The sequence below is a fragment of the Anarhichas minor genome, unplaced genomic scaffold, assembly GCF_050575085.1.
Source record: "Anarhichas minor isolate MPS153535 unplaced genomic scaffold, ASM5057508v1 ptg000007l, whole genome shotgun sequence".
NCBI classification, from domain to species: Eukaryota; Metazoa; Chordata; class Actinopteri; order Perciformes; family Anarhichadidae; genus Anarhichas; species Anarhichas minor.
The window spans coordinates 18,316,380-18,344,189 of NW_027466453.1; the positions used below are offsets into that span (position 1 = coordinate 18,316,380).

At 38.9% G+C, this 27,810-nt stretch overlaps 1 protein-coding gene across 1 annotated transcript; it reads left to right on the top strand.

Annotated features, from left to right (window-relative positions):
* The first annotated feature begins 1,705 nt into the window (after nucleotides 1-1,705).
* On the top strand, nucleotides 1,706-16,219 carry shisa9b (shisa family member 9b). Its single transcript, XM_076081338.1, has 4 exons — nucleotides 1,706-2,214; nucleotides 5,681-5,787; nucleotides 12,642-12,782; nucleotides 15,837-16,219. The coding sequence occupies exons 1-4, from the start codon at nucleotides 1,706-1,708 to the stop codon at nucleotides 16,217-16,219; spliced, it is 1,140 nt and encodes a 379-aa protein (XP_075937453.1).
* Nucleotides 16,220-27,810: the final 11,591 nt, after the last annotated feature.

Here is a 27,810-nt window from a genome sequence, read left to right on the forward strand (position 1 = left end):
AGGTTTCTCTAAAAATAAATAGCTAGATCCGTGCTTGTCAAGGCCCCTTCATCATCTGTTACTGTTTGTAAACGGTCAGTAATTAATAGCTGAAGGTGCATGGTTGAAACATGCACGGTCTGATGAAATGAACATTGGAATAAAGTGCTCTGCATATGATTAGTCAATTTGACAAGACAACTGTAAGGTTAATCAAACTGATCCAGAGCATAATGATTACATCAATAATTCTTACTCGCTGTAATAATATTCAGGGCTTATTTTTATTTCTAAAACAACAAGATTCAAGGCCTGTGAGTAGTGCACCGGTTGGTGTATGAGTCATGTATAAACCAGGTTGAGAGTTCATTTAAATTAAGCTCGACTAACACAGGTTTTTGAACGCCATGCAGTGGCTATAATGAATTGTCATACCTTGTGTGCACATAGTATCATTATTTTATCCTTTTGTGCTTATGTTCTGTTCTATGTATTTGATTAGATCCTTCTATTGCAAAGATGAATCCTCTACAGAACTGTATCCTTGATGGGAGTTTGCTTAGATATCACTTGTCATATTGTACATCATATTGTGTGGGAGAGGTGATAATAACAGAGGCTAGAAGGGCTAACGCTTCAATTAATACTGTTATACTTCAGCATATTCTCATTATATTGACTTCTAGAACATGTAAGTGATATCTGTTCCTCGTTTTGTTAGAAACAGATAAGATATGATGCCATTGCAATAAATGTAAAATCCCTATCCTTCCTAATTTCTTACTCATTGATCAAGAACCAAAGTGTTGCTGCAAGATGAAAGAGCAGGGGGAAAGAAACGTCATCAGAAAGGATGGTCATCTTAAAACCAAGAATTATAATGTGGCAAAGAGCTGTTGTGATCCTTTATTTCTATGAACCAAAGATGGACGTTCAGATATCATCATCACTTTTCTCAAACCAAACAGGTGTCCAAACACACAGAATATTCTGAAAGATGTAGGAGAGCAGATCAATGCCTTGTTACCCATGTGTGCCATTCTGCAATTAATGAATCTACAGACAAAACTCAGTCAGTAACTCTTAAGCACATTAATTACAGACCTATTCAAACAGATGGGCAAAGTCACTTTTGTGTTTTGTATATTTCTCTACTCATGTAAATGCTGTGTTTTGAATTTTGTTATTGGGGTGTTTTGGATCAATGATGATTAAATTGTAAGACACAATAAAAGCGGTCTTGTAATAGATCCATTGCCCAAAGCTACCTCTCAAGTCTCTCTCCCCCTGATTCACTCACTCATTGGGGTCTCTTCTGCTTTGCATCGTCTTTCTCTAATAGTCTCTCTCTCTTTCTATCTCTCTCTGTGTGCGTGTGTATCTGTGACCGACTCTGTAGAGAGAAGCAGCCTCAGAGGTGTCTGATACCCTCCAGTACAGACAGGTGCACGCACCTCTTCAGTGATGCTACCCCTCTCCAATTATTTACTACAGTAGACGGTCCTTTAGAAAAAGCCCAACCTACACATTTGCACAATAACCGTTCCCCCCCCCCCCCCCCCCCCCAAGGAGATCAGAGAACAGGAGCGCACTGTGCTTTTACGCATGGAAGTTGGAATCAGCCTAAATACATTTACGCATGGCAGTGTCTCGTCTCTTCGGAAGATGCGTCCGAGCTTGTGAGGGCTTCTCAGGGCGTCAAGAGCGGGGTACAAAGTGAGCAGCGATGCGGGGCACTGAGCTGTTGCTCGGGTACTTTCTAGTGAAAATGATGGTGTGCAACGCGGAGGGCGAGCCGGGTCAAACCGTCGACGACTTCATGCTGGTGACAGAGTTTAACGACTCAAAGGAAGGGGAGAGCGGGGTCACGGAGAGCCCGCATGTGGAGGACAAGTGCCGCGGCTACTACGACGTGATGGGCCAGTGGGATCCGCCGTTCGTGTGTAGGACGGGCAGCTACCTGTACTGCTGCGGCACCTGTGGCTTCAGGTTCTGCTGCGAGTTTAAAAGCTCCCGACTGGACCAGACCAACTGTAAGAACTACGACACCCCGCCGTGGATGATGACAGGAAGACCCCCGCCGAAAGTGGACGTGTCGCTGGACGCCACGAAGGATAAAACTAACCTCATTGTGTACGTGATATGCGGGGTCGTGGCCATAATGGCACTGATAGGAATTTTCACCAAGCTAGGTTTGGAAAAGACGCACCGTCCGCACCGAGAAAATATGTCAAGGTAGGTCATCCACAATGTTCGTTATTTGTCCCGTCATTGCGCTGATTTGATCTGTGAAAACATCTTAGACCTGATCTGTTATGCGTTACTGGGCCCTACCATGTATTAACTCGCTTATGCGTGCAACAAGTAGTTTTGTAAATAAAACCGTGTAACCCACTAAAAGTCATATCCACCTGGGATTTTAGAAAAATGGATTCAGCTGTTGCAGCCTTCTGCAGTTCAGCTCAACATCAATTTAAATCAGTTTTATGTCTCTCAGCCAGTAAGTCATAAGCACAATGTTGACAGCGTTACTGACAAAAGCGTGTTTTTGATATGTATTACATTGTCCTTGGCCTCTAATTTATAATGGTACAGTTGTGCCTGCTCTAGTTAAAGCAGTTTTTTTTGTCCAACTATAACTCAGAAAGTAAAGGATGGTTAACACTAAAATAAATACTAAATCTAGTTTGGGTTTGTCAATAAATATGTTTATTATTTTTTTGTACGTTTCAATTGACACCCAGCACAAGGGCAGCTGTAATGTTGTACAGTTTTGGTAAAAACATATTTTTTTGCAAATCCAATTATGTAATGTATTGTTGATTATTTGCAAAACGTGCAGCTACAGTTTGTTATAAAGGCATGTGTGCTGACTTTTGTGTTTTTATTACGTGTAAAAATGTTGATTGGCTGTGAGCATCAAACACTTGCAGATAGTTTGTACAAATATACACACACTCAATCTTTCTCTTGCAGTCTACTCAAGAGACTGCTAGAAAATGTCTGCACTGAGGAAACACTGTTCATTGTTGTCCTGTTAAAGAGTAGTCTGTAGCAGTCCAGGCTATAGTTTCCATCTTTTGCATGCAACAAATGCATGTTTAAGACACTGCGCCATAACCAGTTGACTTGTGCACTGTCATTTAGATGAGGTGGAATTCGAAGGAGTGTAGAGTTTTTTTAGATGATGTTACTTGAAAAAGTTTATTACCTGGACGGGACTGATCTTATAAGCTACAAATGCTTTTGAAGTGAACAGGAACTGAACATAGTGAGCTCCTAAAGAGTTTTTGATATATTTTACAAAATTGCAATCCAGGTGACATACGATAATAAAAACATGACTTGCCCCAGCGGTTTCTCTGTGACTTGAAAGAAAAGCTTAAAAGTGCAAGGTGAGATTGGAAGCATTTTGATTGTCTCATAACGGCTCTCAACATGACGATATCTTAGCCGGCGACTAGAAGCGGATGCTGCTGACAGTACAAACTACGGCAAACATGCCGACAGAGCTAACGGTGTTTACCTGAGGGGGAACTGGAGGGTGGGTGCTACCTTCCACTACGACGCGGTCGGTTGGAATGTCGTTATCAACTGTAACCGCTGCATGAGCGCAGTGCAGAGCAGCGGCTGTGAGCTAACCAGCATGGGGCACAATCACGTGCATGAACATGAACTAAAAGCATGCGCAGGCGGCCCGGCTATGTCAACATAGTAAGGAGAAGCTAGAATTACAACACACAGAGGGAGAGTGACTTCTTACTCTGCTCAGGTAGACATTACTCCACTATATCTCTACATAGCGAATACTTGTTTGCTGCTCCATCAATGCTCTGAATGTCGTATATTGCTCCTTTAAGACCAGTTGAAAGCATTGTTTTGGCTGACTCCCAGTGGTTAAAGTTCTCACCTTTCTGCAGTCCACTATAGAAGTGTACCCTGGGTTAGCTTCGGTATACTCTGACATCACCAATTACTTTTGCATATATACAATATTCCGTGTTTTGCCCTTATTCCGAAAAAGACAATATTCCTACTAAGCTGTTTACATAGCTAATGAAAATGAATATTCCACTAATATTCCTGTTTACATGCATGTTTGACAATGGGAATACAGCCCTTTCTCTTTCACTCCTTCACCCACCTTCTTGAAAAGGTCGGCGTTACAGTATCCAAAAACCTGTTGAAAACCAAGTCTTTCATCATGCTTAAAAGTAGGTGTGTTTTTCTTTCTGACAACGCACAGAGCTGACTGTAAACAGGTAAGATGCCATGCGTCACAAACTGAAGTAAAAACCCCAATTGAGAGGCACATTCCGAATGCGCTGTATACATGTCAGAGGATCGGTGGTTCGATCCCTGGTTCCGGCTCCGCTAATCGCATGTCGATGTGTCCTTGAGCAAGACACTTAACCCCAAGAATTTCTCCCGTAGATGTTCTACGGTATAGAAATGTGATAGAATCTGAATTGTAAGTCGCTTTGGATAAAAGCGTCTGCTAAATGACTAATGTAATGTCCAAAGAATGCTCCTAAAATGCTAATATCGGCATATCACACATCTTAATCGGAAAGTGCAACATGCGGAATATCCAAACAGAATATACCCGTATCAAATTTGGAATACTGCTATATTCGGAACAATGGTGGATTATTAGTGTATAATTGAGACTGTTGGGGGAGTGTAACTAAAGATGCGACCGAGCACACTTTTACTCACCCCCAACCACACCCAACACTAAATGTAAAATGTGCCAAATGTTGGGTGAGCGTTCCTATGGAAGCCCAGTATTCATGTTTAATGATGCTTTGACCTATCATTGGGCCCTGCAGTGGGAATCAGGCTGTGCCGTCTTAAATCTACTGAACCTTCTGACTGGCGACACCCTAACCCAACTAAGCTGCCTTTAGATCCTACAAGCTCCCAAACAAAGAGCAGATACTCGGCGGCATGACCCAGCCTTATCTACATTGCATCTGCTCAGGTTAAACTACATTGGATGGCTCAGCTGACTTGATGGCAAACCTCATCTGAATACCATCGCTTGTTCAGTTGTCCAACTGCCATCGCTGTCACATTCTTACCAATAGCCACTAGCAACCCCTCTGGTATCAGAAACTCTTCATTAATTATGCCCAGACTTTTTTAAACAGAAAACCAGCGTTAAGAAGTTGAGATGTGAAGCATGAAGTCGGCAGAGAGGGTCTTAAGAAAGACGCTATTGAGTTGCATGATGGGAAATGTAGGATCCATTGGATACCAGCCCCATTGGTGGGTAAACAAAGGTGGCATTTAACAAACGATTAATTGTTGCAGTTGCGAAACGTAAAATTAGGCTACGTCTCTACTCAAAAAGAAAAATCTAATTTCCAACACTGCAAAGGACTAAAGGTCAGAATATCTCAGCCTCTGCTGCTTAAATTTTAACCCCTTCTGGTGACTTTCTGAGCCAGCAGTTTGTGTTCCTGCCTCCTGTTTACCATAACCGTTCCTCAACCTGAACAAAGTATATAACCTCTGTAAACTTATATGGCTAAAAAAATGTTTTTGGATATGGCTTATTTCGGAGAACTCAGACAATCATTTTACTTTGTGATTTAGGAGAACTGTGAAAGCCGGGGTGCACTGCTGGCCTGCAAAGAATCTGCACTTGTTATTTACTGAAAAATGTGTTGTCTGAGATTGTTCTTTATCTTTCCAGAGCTCTTGCACATGTTATCCGCCATCCTGCCTCGGAACATATGGACGACATTGGATTTGGCCAGCACTATGAGAACATACAGACCAGAGTCACAGTTAACAGTCTCCGTAAGTACTGTGACATCAGTAGCACACATCCTCGAGCTATACACCTACATACGGTATATGTTCACATGACGGAGCAGTTTGTTTAAACACTGGGTTGCATATATTTACTAATGCTGCTGCCGCCATCTGCTTTTGCTGACCGAAGTTACACCACCACAACCATTGTCAATAGATACTCATAAACTAAGCGAAGCGATTATATTTTAAACAAATATAAAACTGAAATTGTGATCACTGTTTATTTGCATGCCCGTCCTGAAATAGATGAAGTGGTGGAAGGAAAAAAAGGTCCCTCAACAATCCTGCGGGCTGGTGAAGCAATTAGTCATGCCATCAGCAATCATTTAACAAATACAATAATTACCACCGACAACCTAGAGCTCTGCTTCTTAGCCAATACTTATAGTATGCAACCGCCTCACACATTAAATCACACTCTTGTTCTCTAGTTCATCAACACATATAGAAATGTGCCCTGCTTAATGGCCAGCCAGCCCCCCCCCCCCCCCCCCCGCGAGTAATTATGGCAAATGGCATCTCACATAAAAAAGGTTTTAAAGACAGTCAAGCAGCATTTTTACAGTTGTATTCTTCATTTATAAACACTTGCTCTAGCTAAGTAATTGGCTTTAAAAAAAGGAAATGCTAAATTCTTTGGCTCAACTGAGTACAAACTCTCCTGATACTGATTTTCCAATGAAGTGTATAGTAAAAGAAATACACCTCACATCCTTAACACTAGAAGTTAGAAGCCAATGAATCAATACAATAATGAATCAAGCCAGGTTATGACTTAATGCTTCAGTGACAGTATAACAATACAAAATTAATCAAGTGATGTACCGATTTTGCTTAGATGCTTCTCAAGACGTTTTACTTGAGGCAGATGCAAATCAATATCAGTGATTATTCTTGTGCTATGGAAGGCCAGAAGTGAGCGTGTTCTCATTACAGCAGAAGAGTACAGTGGGTGATTTCACCGATTAGTTTGGAAGGTTTGCCAATTAGGCAAAACACCTGGTGTAATTTGCGGTTGTAATGAAAACCTTCCCGTTCTTGGCAGACATGGAAGATGACCGCGGGCAATTACCTCTGTCACACCTCACGAAATTACAATTAAATTCAATTATCTAAAACACTGAATTGCCCTCAAACTATTTATATTCTTGATGAGTGACTGCCAAAATAGTAGCAATCCAGGGAATGTATATTATTTGGTTACTAAAAGGTTATGTAGTCAAACACAGACAGCTTTCTGCATGTGCTGTTTAACTTAAACCTAAAGGAGATCTTTTAACATGGCTGCTACAAGGCCGCTGTGCTTTATGTCAACTTTGAAATCCCATTTTACTATCCCATCTCATTTACTATAAATATCACTGAAGTGACAAATGCAATTCAACATCAAACATAAATAACCTCAGATATTTAAGAGGTATTCTATTTCACGAGATGTCTAGATTTTTGTTTTTAACTGAGCTTAATTCTTTTTTTTACTCCGTAAAAACAGCTGAGGTGAGTTGTCAGCAGTGACATGATAATAATTAATCATTCTAAAATCAGAGCGCTTTCTGTCTTACCTTGCCTTCTCACAGAATAATTATCGGTTTATTACAAACCAGCCAACACGTTAGGAGTGAGAGATATGCTTTCCTTAGTATACTATACAGTGTTATAGTAGGTTATTCTGCCTGTATAGTCTGAACCCCAACAAAGGGGTAGGAGTTTGTATCTACCTATCTAACATTACACAAACTGTTGGTGAAAACACTGAGGAACTTGTGTCCTGATTTAAAAAAAAAACATTTTTCCTGCTGGTCCCTGGAGTACAGTAAATTAAAAGAAAATGATCAATGATGTCAGCCACTGTGAAACAAGTGCAGTGACTACACCTATTTAAAGGTTATGCCACTTCTATAAAAAAGAAAGAAAAAAGAATTGCTTTGGAAAATGTGCAGTTGTCTCACCCCAGCTGCTACTTTCTTTGAGTCAGGAACTATAGGTGTGCCTGACGATCATTATACATATATTTTTACTCAAGTCTGTCATCTCATCTGAAGTATTTTTTCAAGATTATTATTATTATCTTTATCAGTAATGAGATCGGTCGTGTGTGTGCATGAGTGAGTGTGCGCATGCGTGTGTGAATCTCTGTGCTGCATAATATTTTAGGTGTTGCTTTATGGCTGCACACTCAAAAACCCTTTCTTATTAAATCACCTTTTATTGCCTGTCTGACACACACCCATTGCAGCAGCTCAGTCACTGCTCTGTGGTCAGAATTAGTTATTTTGTGGCTTTTTACTGGGCATCAACCTCACATTTACTATTGTATTGTTGACGCCTAAATAAACGCTGAAGCCAAGACGTGCGCCTCAGACAAGCCCTTTTGGAGTATAAATGTTAAAACGTATGTTTCATTCAAGTTGAATATTAACTATCTAATTCATTGAAGAAAATAATGTAGCTCTACGTTAGTTTGGTGACGTTGGACAGTGAGAGCAATTGCACAGTGACTATCTTACAGGGATATAAGGGAGAGATTCTGTGTAATAGTGCTGGCAGCCACACAGGGATGACTGTTGTTTTCTTGACAGCTATTCTTACAAGGTTACAAGAGGTGAGGTGATATATTTTGCCACATGGATCAGTGTACTTGCCCTCTCCAGCTGTGCTTTCTAGAGGCAGGTATGAGAATGTCCCAGCTATAATAGTCAGTTTATTACGGATAGCGCTGCAAATCAGTGATTGAATTGCTCCAAAGGGTGCCCCTGTTCCTCATATTGCCTGTCAGAGATAACAAAAACCTGTTAGAATGGGCTATGACCTGTCATTCTCCTCAAGACACCAGTAATGCAGACTTTGCGAGCTGGGCTTCTTTGGCTACCAGTACTATCATGTTCATGTCCTGCTGGCCATGTGCGCACATGGGGCAATTGTGAAGTGTGGCCTCTTTTTACTCCAGGCAGTCAGCCAGAGAGAACAAAGTCTCCGCTCACTGCCAGCACTCCACTGGTGCATGACAGTCCATTTCCCCACTGCCAGATAGAAATGTATCTCAGCAGCATTACCTCTGACAGCAGCTGAGAAATTGATACCAAATGTAGGTTTGATTTTCTACCTGCCATATACTAAATATTTACGGAGATAATTAGAAAATGACAATGGAGAGAGCTTACAAAAAGTGGATGGATATATAAATTGTTTCACTCTGTTAGTTTGTGAAATGAGAAAAGTGAGTGGCTTGTTAGCTTCAACTTTCACCATATTGACCACTTATTTAATGTATATTTAATAGTTTTTAAATAGTTCTGAATTTTATGGGTGCAACTGTTATTTGTACCCTAATTTAATGTTGGACATGAGTAAAGAAATATGTGTATAAGTCTTTACTACTCCATAATAGACTAATATGGGTACATTTAGAAAATCACCACCAATTTGAAAGAATTAGAAGATCAAAGATATGGACTCAGAGATAACATTTATAATGATAATATTTTCCTCGCCAACTTGAAAGTAGGCTGCCTGTAAATAAGAGCGCCCTTCTCCTTGCACCATTTATTTCAGGGCATACAGCTCCCAAAATACTCTCTTAAATCTTTTATGAGTTCCAGGGTGGCGTCTGTCTAGAGTGTTAACGCGCTTATTTCCCGCAACAACCATGGAGTCTTTAACCTTACAAGTCTCCAGAAGTGGCCTACTTCTTTCCAGCAGCTGACATTAAAGCTGTGACTTTGACAACAGCACTCAAACAGAAGCTCAAATGACACTCAGTCAGCAGCACAAAGTCAAAGAAACATTAAAGAGGGAGAAAAACAAGTATACATACACCAGCACCTCAGTTTAAACCACGTTTGGTATCCTGAAAATAACAAAGTTGCACCAAATATTCACAAAAAGCACTCTCCCTATTTATAAACAATGAAATCTACATATAGAGGAAGTCTGAGCTACCAGAGACATTCAGAGACCCTCAAAACGTAATTGGATGACAATAAAATAGATATATAATAAATTGGCCAAATGATTCAGTGTACATCGAAACCTATTGAAATTATTTACCTTCGGTGGGCTTCTACCTTTAAGGGGAAACCCTGACCGTGACTATCAGATCAGCACAATGGTCATTGTTGAGCTCATCTGTAAGAAAACTAAATTGATCTTTATGTTTTATTGTTTCCTAAAAACAGTATTAATCATGTATTATAGATTACAAGTGAAGTACATTCACTGTATTCTATGGACGCAGATAATCTAATTTAACTTTTAGCTTAAACAAGATCACATTGAATGAGAGCATGAGTGCATGGCCCAATTACCAGGAACTATATGAAACTGAAACAGGTCAACAAGCCCTGAAAGGAACCCGACAAGGCAACAGATTTGATGCAGAGACAGCCGGCTACACTTTGAGAATTTGGTTACTTTTGTTGGTAAAGCATTTGTCAAAGATTTAATGAGGGTGCTGTGTTGTCTTTCTCAACGACTAGATTTAATAAGGCTTTCAATAAAACAGGATAATACAGGAGCTTGTAATGAGACAGCCTCATCACAAGGAGAACACAGTGGTACCTCCAATAACCTCAAAATCTGAGGACACCACCCCGTTGTTGAGGTGTGGTGGAAGGAAAGAATAGTCAAAGCTGTCCTCTGCATCATTTCAGTAGACAGCATTCACAGTTTGAGACTTTCCAAAATTAATTAGCACAGTGATAAAGTTTCTTGCTGACCAGCGGGGAATAAGAGCCTAATTAACCTATTTTCGTTATTAATGATCTGTTTTTATCAGACACATTCTAGCCCAAGGACTAGTGGACACCCCACAATTTAAAGTTTATAAACATTAACCATTAACAACAGCAGTGATGAGTTGATGGACATATTTTTATGTTCATATTCAAGTTATTGGTGCCAGACTCAGTGAATAAATACTGGAAACTCCTCTGAGCTAGGTTACCTTTAGAATAAACCAATTGCATCATAACAAATAACACAAACATCATTTGCAACTGCTATCTGCCCCGTCTCAAGGTCCCATTCAGCAGAGATATTGCCCTAATGATATTACAGCGTAAACACACCCATAAAGTTTGGCAGCTAAGGACAATTTGGAAGTGGCAAAGTATAAATGCGCTTGAGGCCATTGCATTGAGCCAGAAGCCTGTCGATTCGGGCCATATGGACCGGACTCCGACTCCTTTCTATGTGCGCATATTGACGGGTGAATAAATACATAATTAATGAGGAAAATATTTATTACATTCTCTAATTTTAAGAGTTTGTTGTGGCGTTTCAGACATTTTTTAAGCTATTGAATACTTACAGTAGCATTACTTCTTTAAATTTAGTTTTTCTCTTATGCATGTGCCAAAATGACATGTTGGGGAGCTTTATTTATTTATTTTTCATGTCACAACTGTCACTGCATCCTGTCACTGCATCCCACAATAAATGAGTTTGAGCGGACAGCCCTTATAAATAAGCTTTAGTTACTACCAACTCTCTGAAGTCGTCAATAACTTCACTCTAACTGCATGTGGCTATTAGCGCTGATCTTTCTGAATTGGACTCTTTTGGCAATGAGGCTAATTTGCATAGAAAGGGGACGATTTTGCGCCAAATGTGAGCATATTATCTGATGTAAATACATGCAAATAGCACAGGTGCAGCACAGTGAGGGTTGCATTTCACCCTTTGCGGGTGCTTTGAGAATTACATGGTTTCTGTTTGTCTTATCTGCACAGGTTTAGCGGTCGCAAAAGCAGCGCAATTCTTTTGTGAATTTGACCAAGTGTTCAGTCACGACCTCATTTAAACATAACTGTAATTGTGACTTTGTATGAGGTCAAGCTGAAAAGCAGCAAGTAAATAATGAATAAGCAAAACTATATGCATCAAGTAGTGGCTCCTAAACATGTTGATATCTCTAATCTGATATATAGAACACACAGCAGTGTCTTCAAACTCCCGCCTGTGAATTAGTACGTTCAACTAACCAGAGAAAAGACACTCTGAACATCTGTTTGCTCTGCCTTGCCAGGAGGCAGGGGGCCAGTCTCTTTGCTGTGCACCCCTTAATTTACCAGATGTCTACTGTAGGATTAGTGCAGCTCCACAAAGAGCAGTCATGACTCTTTCCAGCTGGGCACCCAGAAAAGCATACTTAAGGGAAAGTGACACTACCAAGTTACAGCAACAATTATTCTATATTCACATTTCACATCCATCCATCAAGATGATTTACATCTGGGGATCATGGAAGCACCACTTAGAGAAAACCAAGCCACTTTAAATGAATAATTGTATTTTTATTATCACCTCTTGTATAAGCTAATGCAGATGGTATACACATTTGAACATACTGCTTGAGCAATAAAGGGAATCAAGGCTGAGACATTTGGCCAATATCTTTTCTATCCATCCCCTTATCAGTAATTCATATCTTGATGATTATATATATATATATATATATATATATATATATATATATATATATATATATATATATATATATATATATATATCACGACGTAGCATGTTTTGTGATTAATAAATAAATAAATAAATAGTCTATATGAAATAACCACATGGTAAAGCCTAATTTTGTATACTCCTGTGTGAATTAAGTACTTGAAAATCATTTTAGTAGGAACATTAGTTCAAAATGATCAGATTTTTGAGAAATATGTTCTCGTTATTATTATTGTGTATCACGAAATATCTCATTATATGATTTCATCACAATAAGATTCCATTGAAAGATGATAAATAATCATATTGAATTATCGCCCAGTCCTAAAGGGAAATCAAGGGATTTCTTGCATTAATAATTTGTGTTTTCCCTCCTTTAGATAGCAGCCAGATGAACAACATGGCTCAGGCATCGACTTTTATAACACAGCTTTACCCGGCTGTGGGACAGATTCCCAGCCCCTATGAACAACAGAAGCCCGTCAAGGATCTCAACAAGTACGCCACGCTGAAGGCTGTGGGTAAGGTTTTTATCTAATTAAGTAACATCTCACGCACACACACACACACACACACACGCACACGCACACACGCACACACGTAAAATTAAAAGTGGTTAATTTTGAGTCAAACATTGCTCGTCTCAACAGTCCAAAAAACCATTGCTAAAATGTTCTGCTACAGCTGCAGTTATTTGTGCACTTCACTGTGATGTAAGACAATGCGGCTTTGACCGTTCTTTAGCCTTTTATTTAATATCTACTTCTTGAATCCTGTTTACACAACATGTGTTGTTAGACATGTACTTCAAAATGATATTTTTCTTTAAATATGAGCCTCTTTGTCAGATAATCCATAGTCCATCAATGCCAACAGAGAGGGGAACTGTAAGTGTATTTAAAGAAGCAAGTTTGTTTTTCTTCTCATGTGCTAATTTTAGACAGTCTGTAGCCAGTGTCTGGACAAACAGCATTTGAATCAAGAAATAACTTCAAATACCAAAATAGTATCACACAGCAAGATGATGCAACATGATTTTTCAAAAGCCTGTTTGTAGTGTCTACGGATGTAAATAAAAATACAACCCTGCAAATCATAAAATGAAAAAAAGTGTATGTGAGCTCACATTAAAATACTGATGACAGCCAACAGGTGATGCTGACCGTCTATATGTTACAGTGGAGTGGAGCACATACAGTAAGGCAAGATTTAGAGTTCTTTGTAATATTAAATCCCAAAGAATTTATTCAGTGGTTACAATTTGACTTATCTAATAAAATGAAAAACAAAAATTTTGCCGTATTTAAAGTAATTGACCGCTTTTCATATTTCTGTTGCAAAAATAATCAGTGGCATTTCAAAGAACAAATAGTTTTACATTTCCTGACATTTCCTGACCTCTATTTTGGCAAACACTCATCTTTGCCTGGGTGCTTAAGTTTTAAAATTTAGCAGAGAAAAAAAAAAAAAAAATATGCAGAATCAAAGTGTGAAATAAAAGGTATTTGTGGATCTGTATTTGATGATATTTAGCACAGTGAAACGGGAGTCTATTTATAGATTAATCAATTGGCTGTGATGGATGGAAAGACAGCTCAGTGTGTGCGTGTAGTAGGTCCAATCACATGAAACAGCTCACTCTTTGTGATTCACACGAGCAGCCGAAGCTTCTCGCTGATAATCCGCTGAAGTGCCGTCAAACAAATTGATCATTAGGGAAAATAAAAATAGAGCAAATCTTAGCTAATGAGACTGGGGACAGGAGACAATCAGGAGCAATCAAAACACAAACGAGTTGGGGAGTGGTGATGAGATGCAGCTATACAGTACTGTATATGGTGATCAGGTGTGTTCATCTACCAGCACTGATGTGGGTTTTACTGAAGTAGCTGCTCATCAATGCATCTCTTTCCTGGTCCATGAAGAAAGACCTAGAGATCAGCCACCGCTTGCTGCTGATGAAGAGACCTCATTAAAGGTTACCTGAGGGATATTTCAATTTTAAAAGAAGTCTGAAATGTTAGAAAAGGCTAATGCTGGAGCTTGTGTGCTCAGGTTCAATTAGTGCTCAAGTAAACAGTTTTCATAGATTGTCTGAACCTGATCGGAGGTATAAAGTCACACTGCAGTGGTTTTATAACAAATTGCAGCAGCTGATTATGGCAAGACCAATGCTAGAAGACATGATGTAGTGTACAGTGATCTGCTGGAAAACCACCTCAGCCGGACTGAGTTCTGCTGCTGCAGTTTAGTAGTCATCAACTACTAAGTAGTCGACTAAGTAGTCAGGAATTATATCAGATGTTGTTTTCACCCAATAGCAATGACCTATTCTCGTCAAAAAGGTCTCAAATACAACCAGGACTCTGAGAGGCTGTTTACAAATGAGCTGCGATATGATTGGACAAAACCCAGCAAGCTTGAGCTGGAGATACTGTTTGACTGCAGTAACAACACAACAGCTTACTTGCAGGGATAGTGGGAGGCATTGCCACTGCTTTAATAACACCAGTGTCGGCGCTAGAACAAATATCCAATGGGGGCATGAGGCGTATAGCATGTCATACATGTCAGCACACGTATGTAATCCGCTCAGCCCTGACGGTCCAAGACCCCCATGGGTTGCACCGTAAAGCAATACAATTGTTTATCAATTATCACATTGAAAGTTTATGACAATAATAATTGGCACAAATGTAATTTTATGTTATGGCTGACAGGAAGGCATAATGTTAAAATATATATTTAAGCATGATCAGACTTCCTGTAATAGGTTGTTAAGCTTCCACAATGTAGTAAACACTATTAGCATTCTAAACTGCATTACTGTGCACCAAGGGTGTAATTCCCACTGGGGATAGGGGAAACATGTCAGCTCATTACATCGTGACATGCTAATGAGCGGTGCGGCCACTGCTTAGCAGACTTTCTATGCCCTGGGTTTTGCCTCTTAGACTGCCCTAACTTGTTGGTGGAGGACGTAATTCATATTTTTATTTACTGTTAATATTCTCCCAAAATAAGCTTGCATAAAACATCAAAGACAAGACATCAAGGGCAGATCCTTGTTGTAAAGATGCAAATACCGTTATCTATTATTACTATAAAGGAAACTAAACATGATTTTAATGAGGGTTACTGCATTAACAATATAGCAGGTTAGAATTCTATTTTTGTTTTACTTTTATAGTATAACTACTACTACATTGATATGGAAAACAACTATTGTTATTTCTTCAGTGCTCAAATGATTTAAGTGAAACCAACTAAAAAAACAGCTTTATACATACAGCTTAATACATACAGCTTTAAAATAAAAAATTAAATTAAATTTATACATATACAGTATGTATGTAAATATAAATAAGAGTGTGTTTTGCATACAGTAAAACCCTATTTTAACAAGTTATTGTGATGCGTGTTGATGTGAGGTTGGACTACTCTGTTTTTCTAGCAACAAAATTTAACTTCAGGTCTATTTTCATCTGCCTGTCTAGCGCTACGATAAGGACACAATGCAATGGCTAATGAAGGTAAGATGGCAAAGAAATATCATGTTTCATTTTATTTGGCAGCAGAGAAAGCTAATGACAGCTTCTACAGCAACCGGCAGCAAGTGATCGAGATGACAACCAAGGGAAGCCTTCCCATGGAAGCTGTTGATATGGAGCCAGAGCCGAGTAATCCTTACAGCCCACCCAGACAGGTGTCTGCAAAGCAGAATGGTCACAAGTATAAAAGCCCCAAAAGCCACAGCTCCCAGTCGCTGTCCTACAGCTCCAACACTGCTGCCAGCCTGGGTGTGCTAAGATCCTGGGAGAGCAGGGACATGCTGGGACTCCGACAGAGCTATGGCCCAAAGAAACTCTGCATCATAGAGAAGGAGCTGCACACCACTCGCTACATGCCTCCACAACCATACTTTGTAACCAACAGCAAGACAGAAGTGACAGTATGAGGGACTTTCGAAGCATCCGGCTGAAACAGTAGCTGCTGAGTGTTGAATTAATCAGCATGGACTATAGTATGTGCAGTTGTGCATGTGATGGGCAGCATTAAAGATGCCACGTAAAAAGTGAAGTGTACTGTAACAGGACTCGGTATCAATCACTGCTCCTCAGGAGGGCACAGTGATGAATATGTTGTCATCAATATTCATATAATCCAACTGCTAAAACAAAACACAAAAGTTACATAACTCACTTATAACAGACACGTGACACATACAGTGCTATTGTCAGTAGTTACTGAGATATTAATGGACCTTAACATTTAAGTATATTATGTCATTTCAAATAAATCAACATTGTGTAAATGTAACTCAGTCTCCTACCAAATTGCGTACCCATACATCTAAACTGCTTTCTCTTCTAAGGAAACAGATTTACTCCTGGACAATGTTACAGCTTTAAACACATGGTTAACTTTGTAAATTAAAACAAAACACAAAAAAACAAAACTACTTGATTATGTTTACTAAAACATCTTTGTTTGGCTTAAAATGACTACATTTGTCACATTATTTAAGTTACGGACATAAATTAAAACAAGTCAACGTTCACTTTTGGTTTAACACGGGACACGAACAGTGGTTTCCTGGGTGAAAGTCCTCCCTACACAGACTTCAGCCGACAAGGATTAGAAACGCATTTGTTTAACATCAAAAACAAACAGACTACAGGAGAAAATACGTTTTTCTCATAACATAATTGCCAATCCTGTGTCGTTGTTTTGGAATATACAGGATTGATTAATGAGACAACTTTCCTCATTTGTCAAATCATGGTTGAGTGGCCTGTGGTTAACTGGGTATTAATGAAATTCTTTACTGGACAATTTATAGATGCTGTTAATACTCAAAATGTCTGGCACTGCTCTACTGCTAGGTGTTGGATTAAGTGCAGTGTCCATGGATGATATGGTTAAAAAAAAATACCTAAATAGTAGTAACAAGCCCAAATTCTTAATATTTAGTTAAATAGTTTACTTATTTAAAAAGGAAGATCAAATAGTTCTCAGTAGATCAAACAGGTTGATCAGGAAGAACACTAACAGTTATATGAGGATTACTGATGTTTTGAGAGCTCACAGCACTAGACTTTGTCAGACTTGATTTTCAGCAAAGAATGATTGAGACCTAAAGCTCTCAATAATCATTTAACCTCAAAACATTTCCTACATGTGTATCGTCATTAAAAATGTTTAAAGTCCAACTTAAAAACATCAGCAATATCAGTTGGTCACATACATTTTGGATGGCCATGACTATCGCTGACTAAAGTAAGAATTGTGTTTGTTTAAGAAAAAGACAGACGAAAATGAAGTTATTAAAGTTTGATTTCAAAATGCTGTACATCCAGAGATTCATAAACTAAGTTTATCATCCAGTATTTCTAAAAAATAAAATGGAGGAATCCTGTGAAAATGTTGACCTAAATGACTAAAAATCATTCAAAAGTTAATTTAGATTTTGTTAATGTAATGTCACTTTTTGAACTCATTTTCAAGGAAACCTTCCAAATGCATTCAAACAAGTCACTGCCAACAGACATCCTACTGATGCATATATTTATGGGAGAAGTAGCAGCAGAGTGTTGAACCAGTGTCGTATTGGTGTAATAGTGCCTCTCATCAGTACCAGCATGGTTATCCTAGAACATACTGTAGATGAAGCCCCAGTATTAGAGCGGTGATTGGTCTTAGTGATCCATTAAGACCAACAACAAAAGTCATTTTCAGTGTGAAGATGGAGGCTCAGAGTTTACAGCATAGTTAAAACTCAGCATTTATAAAAGAATGTATGTGGACTGGACAGTCTGAAACCAGTGGTACAGTAGCAGTAGACGTCTCCAGTGTTGGAAGTTAACAGTTAATGAACTTCTGTCAGGATGAATGTAAAAATGTTGTGAAGCAAAGTAAAGGTTTTTTTGTCTGTTACTACTCAAATAAATGGATCAACTAAAGACATAAACAGCTTTTTGTCTGATTGACAAACAACTTACTACATGGCCATATTTACCTGCTGCTGTTAAACAGATCCGTTTCCACTTCTTATCTCAGAGCACCATATAAAGAACTCATTGAATAAAGGACATTCATGACGCACTTGGCAAATTGTTTTAATAAATAATGTTAACTGGTAAAATGTTTCATTACTTCCAAGGATTTTCCAGCCAAGCAACACACTGTAAAAAGATGCTCACGCCCGCCTGCAAGTCTTACTCATGCGGTTGACTATTTCGAGCAGCTGATACACAAGTGGGAAGCATATGAACAGTCTGTGGTGGGAAGTGAAAACTGCTAGTACAGTATAAAAAGGTGTCTCTAGGTGTCTTCTCAAGTCCAAATCTCACAGACTTCCAGTCCAACCAAACTGTATGCACTATTTTCCAAAATATATCGATCTAGTGCACGGAACTGTCCTGCCACAAAGTTAATCAACTGTTTGTGTTTCACCGTTGTATGAATTCTGTTGTTCACACTATTCAAACTTGACTATTCACTCAGCTGAGATTTGTATTCATGCAAACAATGCTGTGTAGTGCCATTGAATGCTTTTCTTTTGTGAATGCAAATTTTTATATTTGACTTCTTTCCTCAAAGATACTGAAATCACTGTTATTAAGCTACAGAACAACATATTTACACACCAAGTTCCTCTGTAATACTAACTGCCAGTTAAAGACATAATATGTACAACATCTGTTTGCTTTGCAACATCCAGAAGTGAGAACACAGCAGCATTGTTATATTTTGTAAATGTTTAAAATGAAAGCGCCTATGACCACAGGTCTAATACAGTTTACTATCAATTATTTGTATCACTGTTAGCTCATTATCAGAATATGCATCTGATTAACTAATTGTTCTAATGAATTTTGTTATGCGTCTTCATGTACAGTACAAAGTTACTTTGGTTTGAGATGCCCTGTTAAATATATTCACAACCTCTGTATTTGACAGTTCACCTCCTCCATAAAGTTACTGGAAATGTACTAAGCATTGACATGTTTTCCAGTCATTGTTTGTGCAGTAAAGTTTAACCCCCATGTTGCCAGAGTCACTAAAATGAGATTTTTGTTGTATTGGATTGTATGAAATTATAGTTCAACCAGTGATTCAGTTTCATTGTGGTGTTTTTTTTAATAGTTTCAGTGCAGTCTGGAACAGCCCAAAGTTCATGAAACATTTTCTAAATGTGGAAAACCTCTATGACTGCCTTTTATGATGATACAAGGTTTCTACAAGACTTCTTAATTCCATGTATTAGATATACCATCCAAGTGTAGAAAATAGTTATTGGCAATGAGCTACTGTAGCACAACGTTTGTAGTTTTACTGTCCAGCTGACAGTAAAACTTCTATAGCTTTTAGGGTTTTGTAATTGGTTTGTTCAACCGACTTACCTCTTCCTTATTCACTACAAAGGAAACAAACATTTGGCTGGTGGTAGAGTCTAGTGTGCCAATATTAAATGAAAAAAGATAAATGCAATCCCAAAAACAGATATACAGACTATTTACTACAGAGGTATGTTGTCTTTAGCATTTTTAGTACTTGATTAAACTAATACTAGCTGGCTCTATTGGCTGCCCCCTCAACACCACATCAATGGTGTCATTACAACATGGACCACAAGGACCTCTTTTGTATAATATACTAGTTTATGGGACTTTCTGTTTTAGTGTGCTACAACTGTAATAAAGTGAGGTGTCATTATACCGTCTACATTAAAACCATCTTTAATAACTGTCTTTATTTGACCTTGATAGTTACGATTATATAACCTGACCTGATTCATTTGCTTTTGGTTTTAAACTCAGCAAAATCATCTTCCTGTAATCATTTATTAACATGAAGCTTCAGGCTGACAATGTAGCTGTTCTTCTTAGCAGCAACACGAGTAAAGAGGAAAAAACAACAACTATTCATATAACAGCTCATGTTGTACAGGTTGTTCAAGCGCATTAACACAACAACAATAGCAGGCTACAACTTCACATCCACACGCATTCTGTCCCACGCACATTGACTCCATTATTGCAGCTTTATACTGATGTTACCTTGCATGGCAGCTGAATCTCTAGATGCAAGAATCGTAGGATCACAAATCATACAAAAACACTTCTTTTCAGGCTTCAGGTAATGCGTTTGCACCCGGTAAGTTAGTGCACAGACCAATCAGCGTCCTGTGAGGAGCTACTGGCAGCTACTACAGCCTTGTGGAGTTAGTCAAACTCTGTGGAGAGTCTGAGGTTTGTCTCTCGTGGATAAGTACACTACCACAATAGCAGTAAACTAGCACAATAACCAAAGACAACAACGCAGAACATGTCTTTGATTTGTTTATGCGTTCAGTAGTACAGCCTTGCATTGGAATTCATTCGAATACACTTGAATGTGAACATTCCTGAAATACTTCAACCAGAAGAATTGATGTTTTAAGTTTAAAAACAACAACTCTCTTGCATTTCAACACTCGTATATGCAAACACAATTTTATGACAAATTAGCTATTTTGTAGTTACAGCCAATAGCCAGGATTGTATCACCTGAGAATCTAAAGCACCAGAACCGTGGAGGGCAGGCGGCAGTGTTTGAAACAGAACAGCTATTGACTGAGAGCATACTTGGATCACTTTGCTTTTCTCTCTACTTTTGCACTTGTTGGACAATTCAATCCATGTCGGACTTGTTAAAAGCAGGCTACTACTGTTTACAGCAACGCTTTCTATCAGAACTTAACTTTGAACAAGCCTCTGGGAGCACTATCATTTTCTTGAAAACGCCAGGAGACATTCTTGTTAATTAGCAAATGATGTTTCTTACCACCCGGGTGGTTCCCTCTGGAAATTAAATCGGCACAATAACCTAATTCAGTCAGACAGAGGGGCACAGCCATAGTCTTGGTGTGTGAAGAATCGGGATCTTACAGCAATTACATAAAACATCTGCATTATATTTCAAACATTGAAATATAATGCAGGGCTGTACTTTTCACAGGAACAAACAGCCAATCCATGAGGGGGAAAAGTGTGCCACACTGGTTATAATTCAGTGGGTCTTCTGGAAGATGCATGGCAGCTCATGTTGATTGCCACTACATGCAGTTATTGTTTTCCTTACATAACAGTTTCTAAAACGTGTTGGGACAGATTTCTGCTTTTCATAAAGGACAAGTGTAACTTAACATTAGGAATTTGTTCTTATCACAAGGATCCTTAGAAAAGGTCTTTTGGACAAACAAAATCCTACACACTGCTCCTTCAAGAGAAGCTGTTCAGCCTTTTGTGCAAACCTTGTGAAGGTAGTAGCAGACTGGTCTGTGACTAACAGCTTGCAATGATTCATATGTTCCAACCAGGTTTTCTGACTGTGGCTGGTCAGTTTTCTTCAAATGCAACGTATTTAGGTATGGAACTTCTGCTCACTGATAACACGCCAGGGAGGATGGGAGACATGCTATTAATTTCAGTTTGCCATTAATCAGAGACTTTATTTGGGTTTGAGAGGCTAGAGGAATGTGCTAAATTACAGTAGATTAAAATATGTCATTAGTGGGAGACTTAGTGTAATTATACAATACTTTGATACTCTAATAGTTATTGAAAAATAGGTTAGAGTTATTATTGCATGCCTAATACTGTTTGCAAAATATTCCTGTTACCTTCAGTAACATTAGTCTGTATCCATTTTAGGGACAAAATAGTTATTTACTTTAAAGGAACGTTTTCATTGCGTTTCTTTTCATATCTAATAGAAATAGACTGTTTCAAGTTATCATATACCAAACAACTAATCAATGCTGGTTAGTTGTATGCTCGTCAATAAAGGAGCGATTGTATAGTACATGCTCCGATTTCCTTAGAAATAGCTTTGCCAAGTTCTACAATACGCAGACCAGAATTACTTTTACATATTAACACAAATACCTTTTTGATGTGTATTAGCCATGTGACAATAAGTAAATTCATGTAAGAGTTGAGTTATCAGCTCCTGAGTGCTATGAAGGCCCATTAAGCAGGGAATTCTGGCATCCTAGAACCATTCACCTCTCTCAGCAATGATCCCACCAGTGTTCATCAACACCACACAATATCTAGACTGAGACTGCAACATCATATCAAGTCATTTCCAACTTTACCATCAATCTCACCAACAACAAGCTACTAGAACTGCCGACGGTGCTGGTTTGAAACAGACCCACTTAGAGGCTCAGGGTGGATGTATCAGCAAACAAAAGACTTAATTGTAAGCAATTACACCATGAAATATGAATTGTGTATGACAAGTTATCTTTGCTACCACAGCGACTAACAAGACTGAGATTTAAGAGGTGTTACAAATGTGTAATATATGCAATTAAATTACTTTGGCTGATTTGAATCCTGGATCCATAATTCACAAGCAGTTACACCTTTCTTTCATGCATACATAAAACAAAGAATGTCAAGTTTTTCCCATGACTGCAACAAAATAGGAGACCAGTGAGGAGCCTCTAGTTTCTTAGTCCCCGACATGAAAAACTGGACTGTGACAGGCTGCAGCTCCGGCTACAGAGGCATTCATCATAAACTGCTGCTTATAAATAACAAAAGTAATAACTTTGCGATTGTCAGCCGAGATAACGAGGGACATTTCTATCTTACTGGAAGTCGTGTCGATACAAGATACAGGGTGTCCTGGAAGCAACAGCTGTGAGTGCAGTAATGATGGTCTTAAGTTAGATGTACCTTGTGCGCCTATAAATGATAAGATACATTTCATTTTAATTTAGTATTAATCTGGGAACTAAGTTTCACTTTCCACAGATTTGTTATTGAGTTATTTGGCATTGGATATAATCCCTTTTCTTTCTCTGTTGCTGTTTGAGAGTCAGCGAGAGATTTAGCCAAAGAAAGAAGAGTCTGTCTAATGTCTGTGTTTGACAGATTGTTGCTTTTCATACACTCATTTGTGCACTTTTAACCAACAATATAATAGAAAATGTTCTTGCATAAAAACAGTGTTATGCATGTGTATCCTTTTTAATGAAAAACAAAAAAAATTGTAAATAATAAAAAAAACTTAAATCTACAGGGAACTATGTTCATTTTGAAAGGAGAGAAGACATCAATGGTCATAATTTCAAATGTACTGCAGTCAAGCGAGACTGTTAATAAGGGAGCACTTCACATCAATAGACACCAGCAGGGCCAGAATAGGCTGTCAATGCTCCAAATTAATCCAAGCCAGTGCACAGTAACACAGCCCAGATAACAGCACTGCTACAAAAGCAAGCGAAGCAGCTTGGAGCAAAATCTGAGAGTTTCTGAAAGGAGGCACACAGAGATTAGGAATGTGCAGCTCCACAGAGAGATGCCTCCACAGCAGACAAAGACACAAGGAAGTCGTTCCTCCTTGCTTGAGGCAGGAAGAAAGGTCATGTTATTTTAGGATAAGGGCTGTTTTCCCAGGTTAAAAGTCTGCGATACTCCGATTACCTTCACAGTATCATTGCTGCAAAAACTCACTTTATAAAGTTTGTCACAACTTGGGCTGAAATGTTTTCACAATTGTAATTCAACTTGCGTTATTCAAGCCAAATTGAAGTTTTGGTATAACATACACTTCTAGCTCCATCTGTGAGAAGATCACACTGATGCCTCTCTACGACAGAGATCACAACAGAAAGTAATATTAGGGTCCCACAGGGAATTCTCTGCTCCAACTTCAAGGATGTTTTGTAAAAAACTATGCTCCCTAGGAGGGAGGATTCCATAAAAAACAGTGCATCTGTTTAATTGTATGTGTGCATGGTTGTTACAGAAAGAGACTTGCTTCAGTGTCAAGTTGCAAATATCATTTTTAAGTCTAAACAAATGATGTATCACATCAAAGCACATTTTGCACCCATCTCCTGCCCCTCCCATATCAGCAGTACTTCTCTTTTCTTAACCTCCCGTGGGACGCTGGCGTCCTCAGCCAACATTACTGTCTTTAAGAGGCTGAACCTCTGGGTCTGAAAAGTAAAGCCAATACAGATCACAAAAAACACCTTTCAACTTAAAAAACATCGCCTGTCTATGCCCCTCCCTCTTTCTCAGCCACTGAAACACTCATCCACACCTTCATCACCTCCCGACTGGACTACAGCAACAGCATTCTGTATACGGCACATCCACCAAAATCATCAACAAACTACAATACATCCAGAACTCAGCTGCCCGTCTGCTCTCCCCATCCCACAGCAGAGATCACATCACCCCAGTCCTTCAAAACCTCCACTTGACATCACTGCATAAAATGTCCTGTTGTGACCTCGAGGATAATCACAACCTCATGAACAAGCACAAACTAGAGACCCGGGGCATTCAGGGGATGTATAGCTTTCCTATGTATAATGCAATGCATGTTCCCAGCTTTCAGATGATGTACACCACTTCTATGTGGCATATACTGTTGAAATGCTATTGCCACCAACATATTCCATGATAACCCCCCTAAAAAAAAGACAAAATGGGGCTATGGTATAAAAAAGTACTCCTGTGTTACACAATGTAAAATACAGAGTAGAAGGGTCAACAGAGGCCACAAAAATGTAGGTGATAAAGTTAATTTTGTTGAACGGATCTTACTGTAGCAATACAAGCTGAAGTATATGCAAAACGAACAGTTTTCACAACCGTGGGATATTCTTTTTGAGTGACTTTTAATCCAAACTTTCGGAGAGACTCGTAAATTTGTATGATGCTTGACTAAATTCCCTGTTGTCAGAAAACAACGTTATACGAGTAGAGTTTTAAAAGATGTCCTGCAAGTTTGTGCAAATCAGAAAAATGTAAGTCAGTCCTAAATCGAAGTTGGTAAGGCCACCGTCTTACTTAGAAGTGACATTGAGTTTGTGTTTCAAATCCTTATTAAACACATCAGTGAGGCAGCGATTTTGCCAGGTGGGTAATGAGTCTACAGTGACCATTTTATTTCCCACATCTTCAATGTGGCTTTGGGTTCAGCACACAGGACTACGATTTCAATTAAGTTGTCAGGACATCATAACACTGTAATACAAGTCTTCCTCAGTAAGCTCCTCAGAGGCTAACTGCTGCAACACACAGCAACTAGATATCTTATCAAATAAAGAAGATGAGTAAATGTAAAATGAAATGTTTCTAGAACATGCTCTCGTTCTACAACGAGAGCATCACTAAGGGATACTCAAAAGCTGGAGCTTGAAACTGAAAACTCCCAGATGAGTTATATACTGGTGATAGAAACTGAAGAGCAGGGCTCTTTGTTCGACCACAGTTATTAAAGAAATGTCATGAAAAGGTGATCCCAAATTATTCTGACAATCTCACTGGCCTTTTTCTTAATTGTATGTTTTATTTTTTTACTACTACTTTCCGTCTTTGTCCTTTCCGACCGGCTGCACATCCTTATCTCATTTCTTTAATTTACTCCCATTCCATAAGTGGCTTCTCACCACTCTCCAAAGCCCTCTGGAGACCAGGTTTAGTCACAAAGTCTCACCAGACACTGACCATTACACAGACTAAGGCCTTTTGAAGAAGAAGACATTCATGAAAGACGCCTTATTGCACAATTTAAATCAATTAATCAATCTAGCCTGATATTGAATTACACGAGAGACGTCAAAACTAAAGCTGGATAGACCGGATCAAGCGCAAGGTAAAAGAAAGACGTTTTACCTCACTGTTGGGTTCTTTCCAAAATGTTGTCAGACACTTATAACAATCTGAGCCCGTCGGTGGCAAAAGCAAGAACTTTAAGTGGACAGACATCGACAGTGAGGAGTTGCCCCGAGCGAATACTGTAACACGAGAAGACATTTTGAAACAAAATACTAGTCCTCAAGTCCTACAAGGGGAAAGAAAGCCAATTTCTTTGATCACCCACACTCAGTAAAATGCAACAAGGGCTAGCTACGAGATGGCTCAACTTATAGCCCAGTATGGAAAAAGATTTGCAGAGGAAAACTTTAAGAGGACCGTCTCACTAGTCACTTTAATCTGCCCAGAAAAGCAGCAGGAATTTAACAATGTCAGTCTTAGTTGCACGACAAATCACAGATCTGAAGGATAAAGATTTCAGGCAAAGCATGCGCATTTGACTGTGTGTGCTGAAAGCACGGACACTGGTGAGTGAAGTTTAGTTGTGATAAAGGCATCTAATACCTACAGCAGATTCCCTTTTCATCACAAAGTGCTTCAAACTGACACATTGAGATGACTATCATGAGCCTTTTAATTTAACAAGTCTCCTAAATTAGGCTCATAATAGGGAATGTCACACTCTTGCTGCTCCAAGAATGATTGGTTTGGACACCCCTGATTTACAAATTTAGGGACACCCATGACACTCCGAGGGTACATGTATTTTAAAACACACTTCAATCATTGCTGGTAAGAGTGCTCAGTAAATGCATACAGAAAAAGCAGCATCATTAGGTTAATACAGTGTAATATATTCTAGTTGAAAGAAGATCAATTCATTGTTTTACTGTTATAACATTTCTGGCCCCCACCATCATCAAACATGTTAAGTCACTTTCTACCTATGTGTTAAAACATTCAACTGAAATATGTACAAGAGATAACAATATCCCTACATTCACACAGAGAGAAGCCGGTTGCAGTAAAACATTCTCAGTCCGGAGGGCAACATAACTGTGAAGATTGCAGCCCAAATACAATTAGATGGGATGAAGCTGCCTTCTATCTCTCCAGAGGAATACCATCACAGTTGGCAGTATTCAAACGGCAAAAATAGGACCCAAGTTGTCAGCCAAAATGAGCTCTGCAGTGAAACTACTGTTGGACTAGTTCATAATTCATTCATCAATCGTCTGTGGCAAATTCTGATTGGGAAGTGACCTGATCTGACGAAAAGTAAATCTGACACTAAAGAAGAGTGTGTTGCTAAGGACCTTCTGACAATGGGAACATCCGCTTTCAGCTTTCAGAAGCTTTTAGAGCTTTTGCTCACTCACTAGGAATCCTAAAATGGTCTTGGATTGGGGAGCTGTAGTGGAAATCTGTGGCTTTGTTCAGCCGCTAAGGCTCAGTTATGAAAGATTTAAATTATTCTGAAGGGAGGGCAATTATACTGAATACAACGGCTTGTGTTGTGGTTTGTAAAGTCTCTTTAAGAGTTATGAGGAAAGTTAATTACCAAACAAGGAATTTACGATTTAAGAATAAAACCTTGTCAAAAGGAATCTGTGGGTTACAATTCCTGTCTAAGAAAGGGACAACTTTACTTCTATTATTGACCTACAGTTCTAACCACATGCATTCACTCCACTGCCCTACATGTGGAGCAGGAGCCCTGGGCTACAGGTTGATAACACATTACCACTTTCATCACCTTGCAATGACACACATTTTTACCTGCTTATCTAAGATGAACTTGAAACAAATGGGTCATTTTAGAATTTAAGCCTTTTGAGGAATTTGGTTTTAATTCCTCTTGGACTAAATCATTTGCATGACATTGACCTGCAGACTTGCTGTGCTTTAACCGATTCCTCTTACGACATAGAAGGGG

What these genes read in the sequence shown, in the direction of transcription:
- shisa9b (XM_076081338.1), top strand. Translation starts at nt 1,706, where the DNA reads ATGCGGGGCACTGAGCTGTTGCTCGGGTACTTTCTAGTGAAAATGATG. An exon ending in AGTCACAGTTAACAGTCTCC is followed by an intron (nt 5,788 to 12,641) that starts GTAAGTACTGTG and finishes TCCCTCCTTTAG; the next exon opens with ATAGCAGCCAGATGAACAAC. An exon ending in CGCCACGCTGAAGGCTGTGG is followed by an intron (nt 12,783 to 15,836) that starts GTAAGGTTTTTA and finishes TTTATTTGGCAG; the next exon opens with CAGAGAAAGCTAATGACAGC.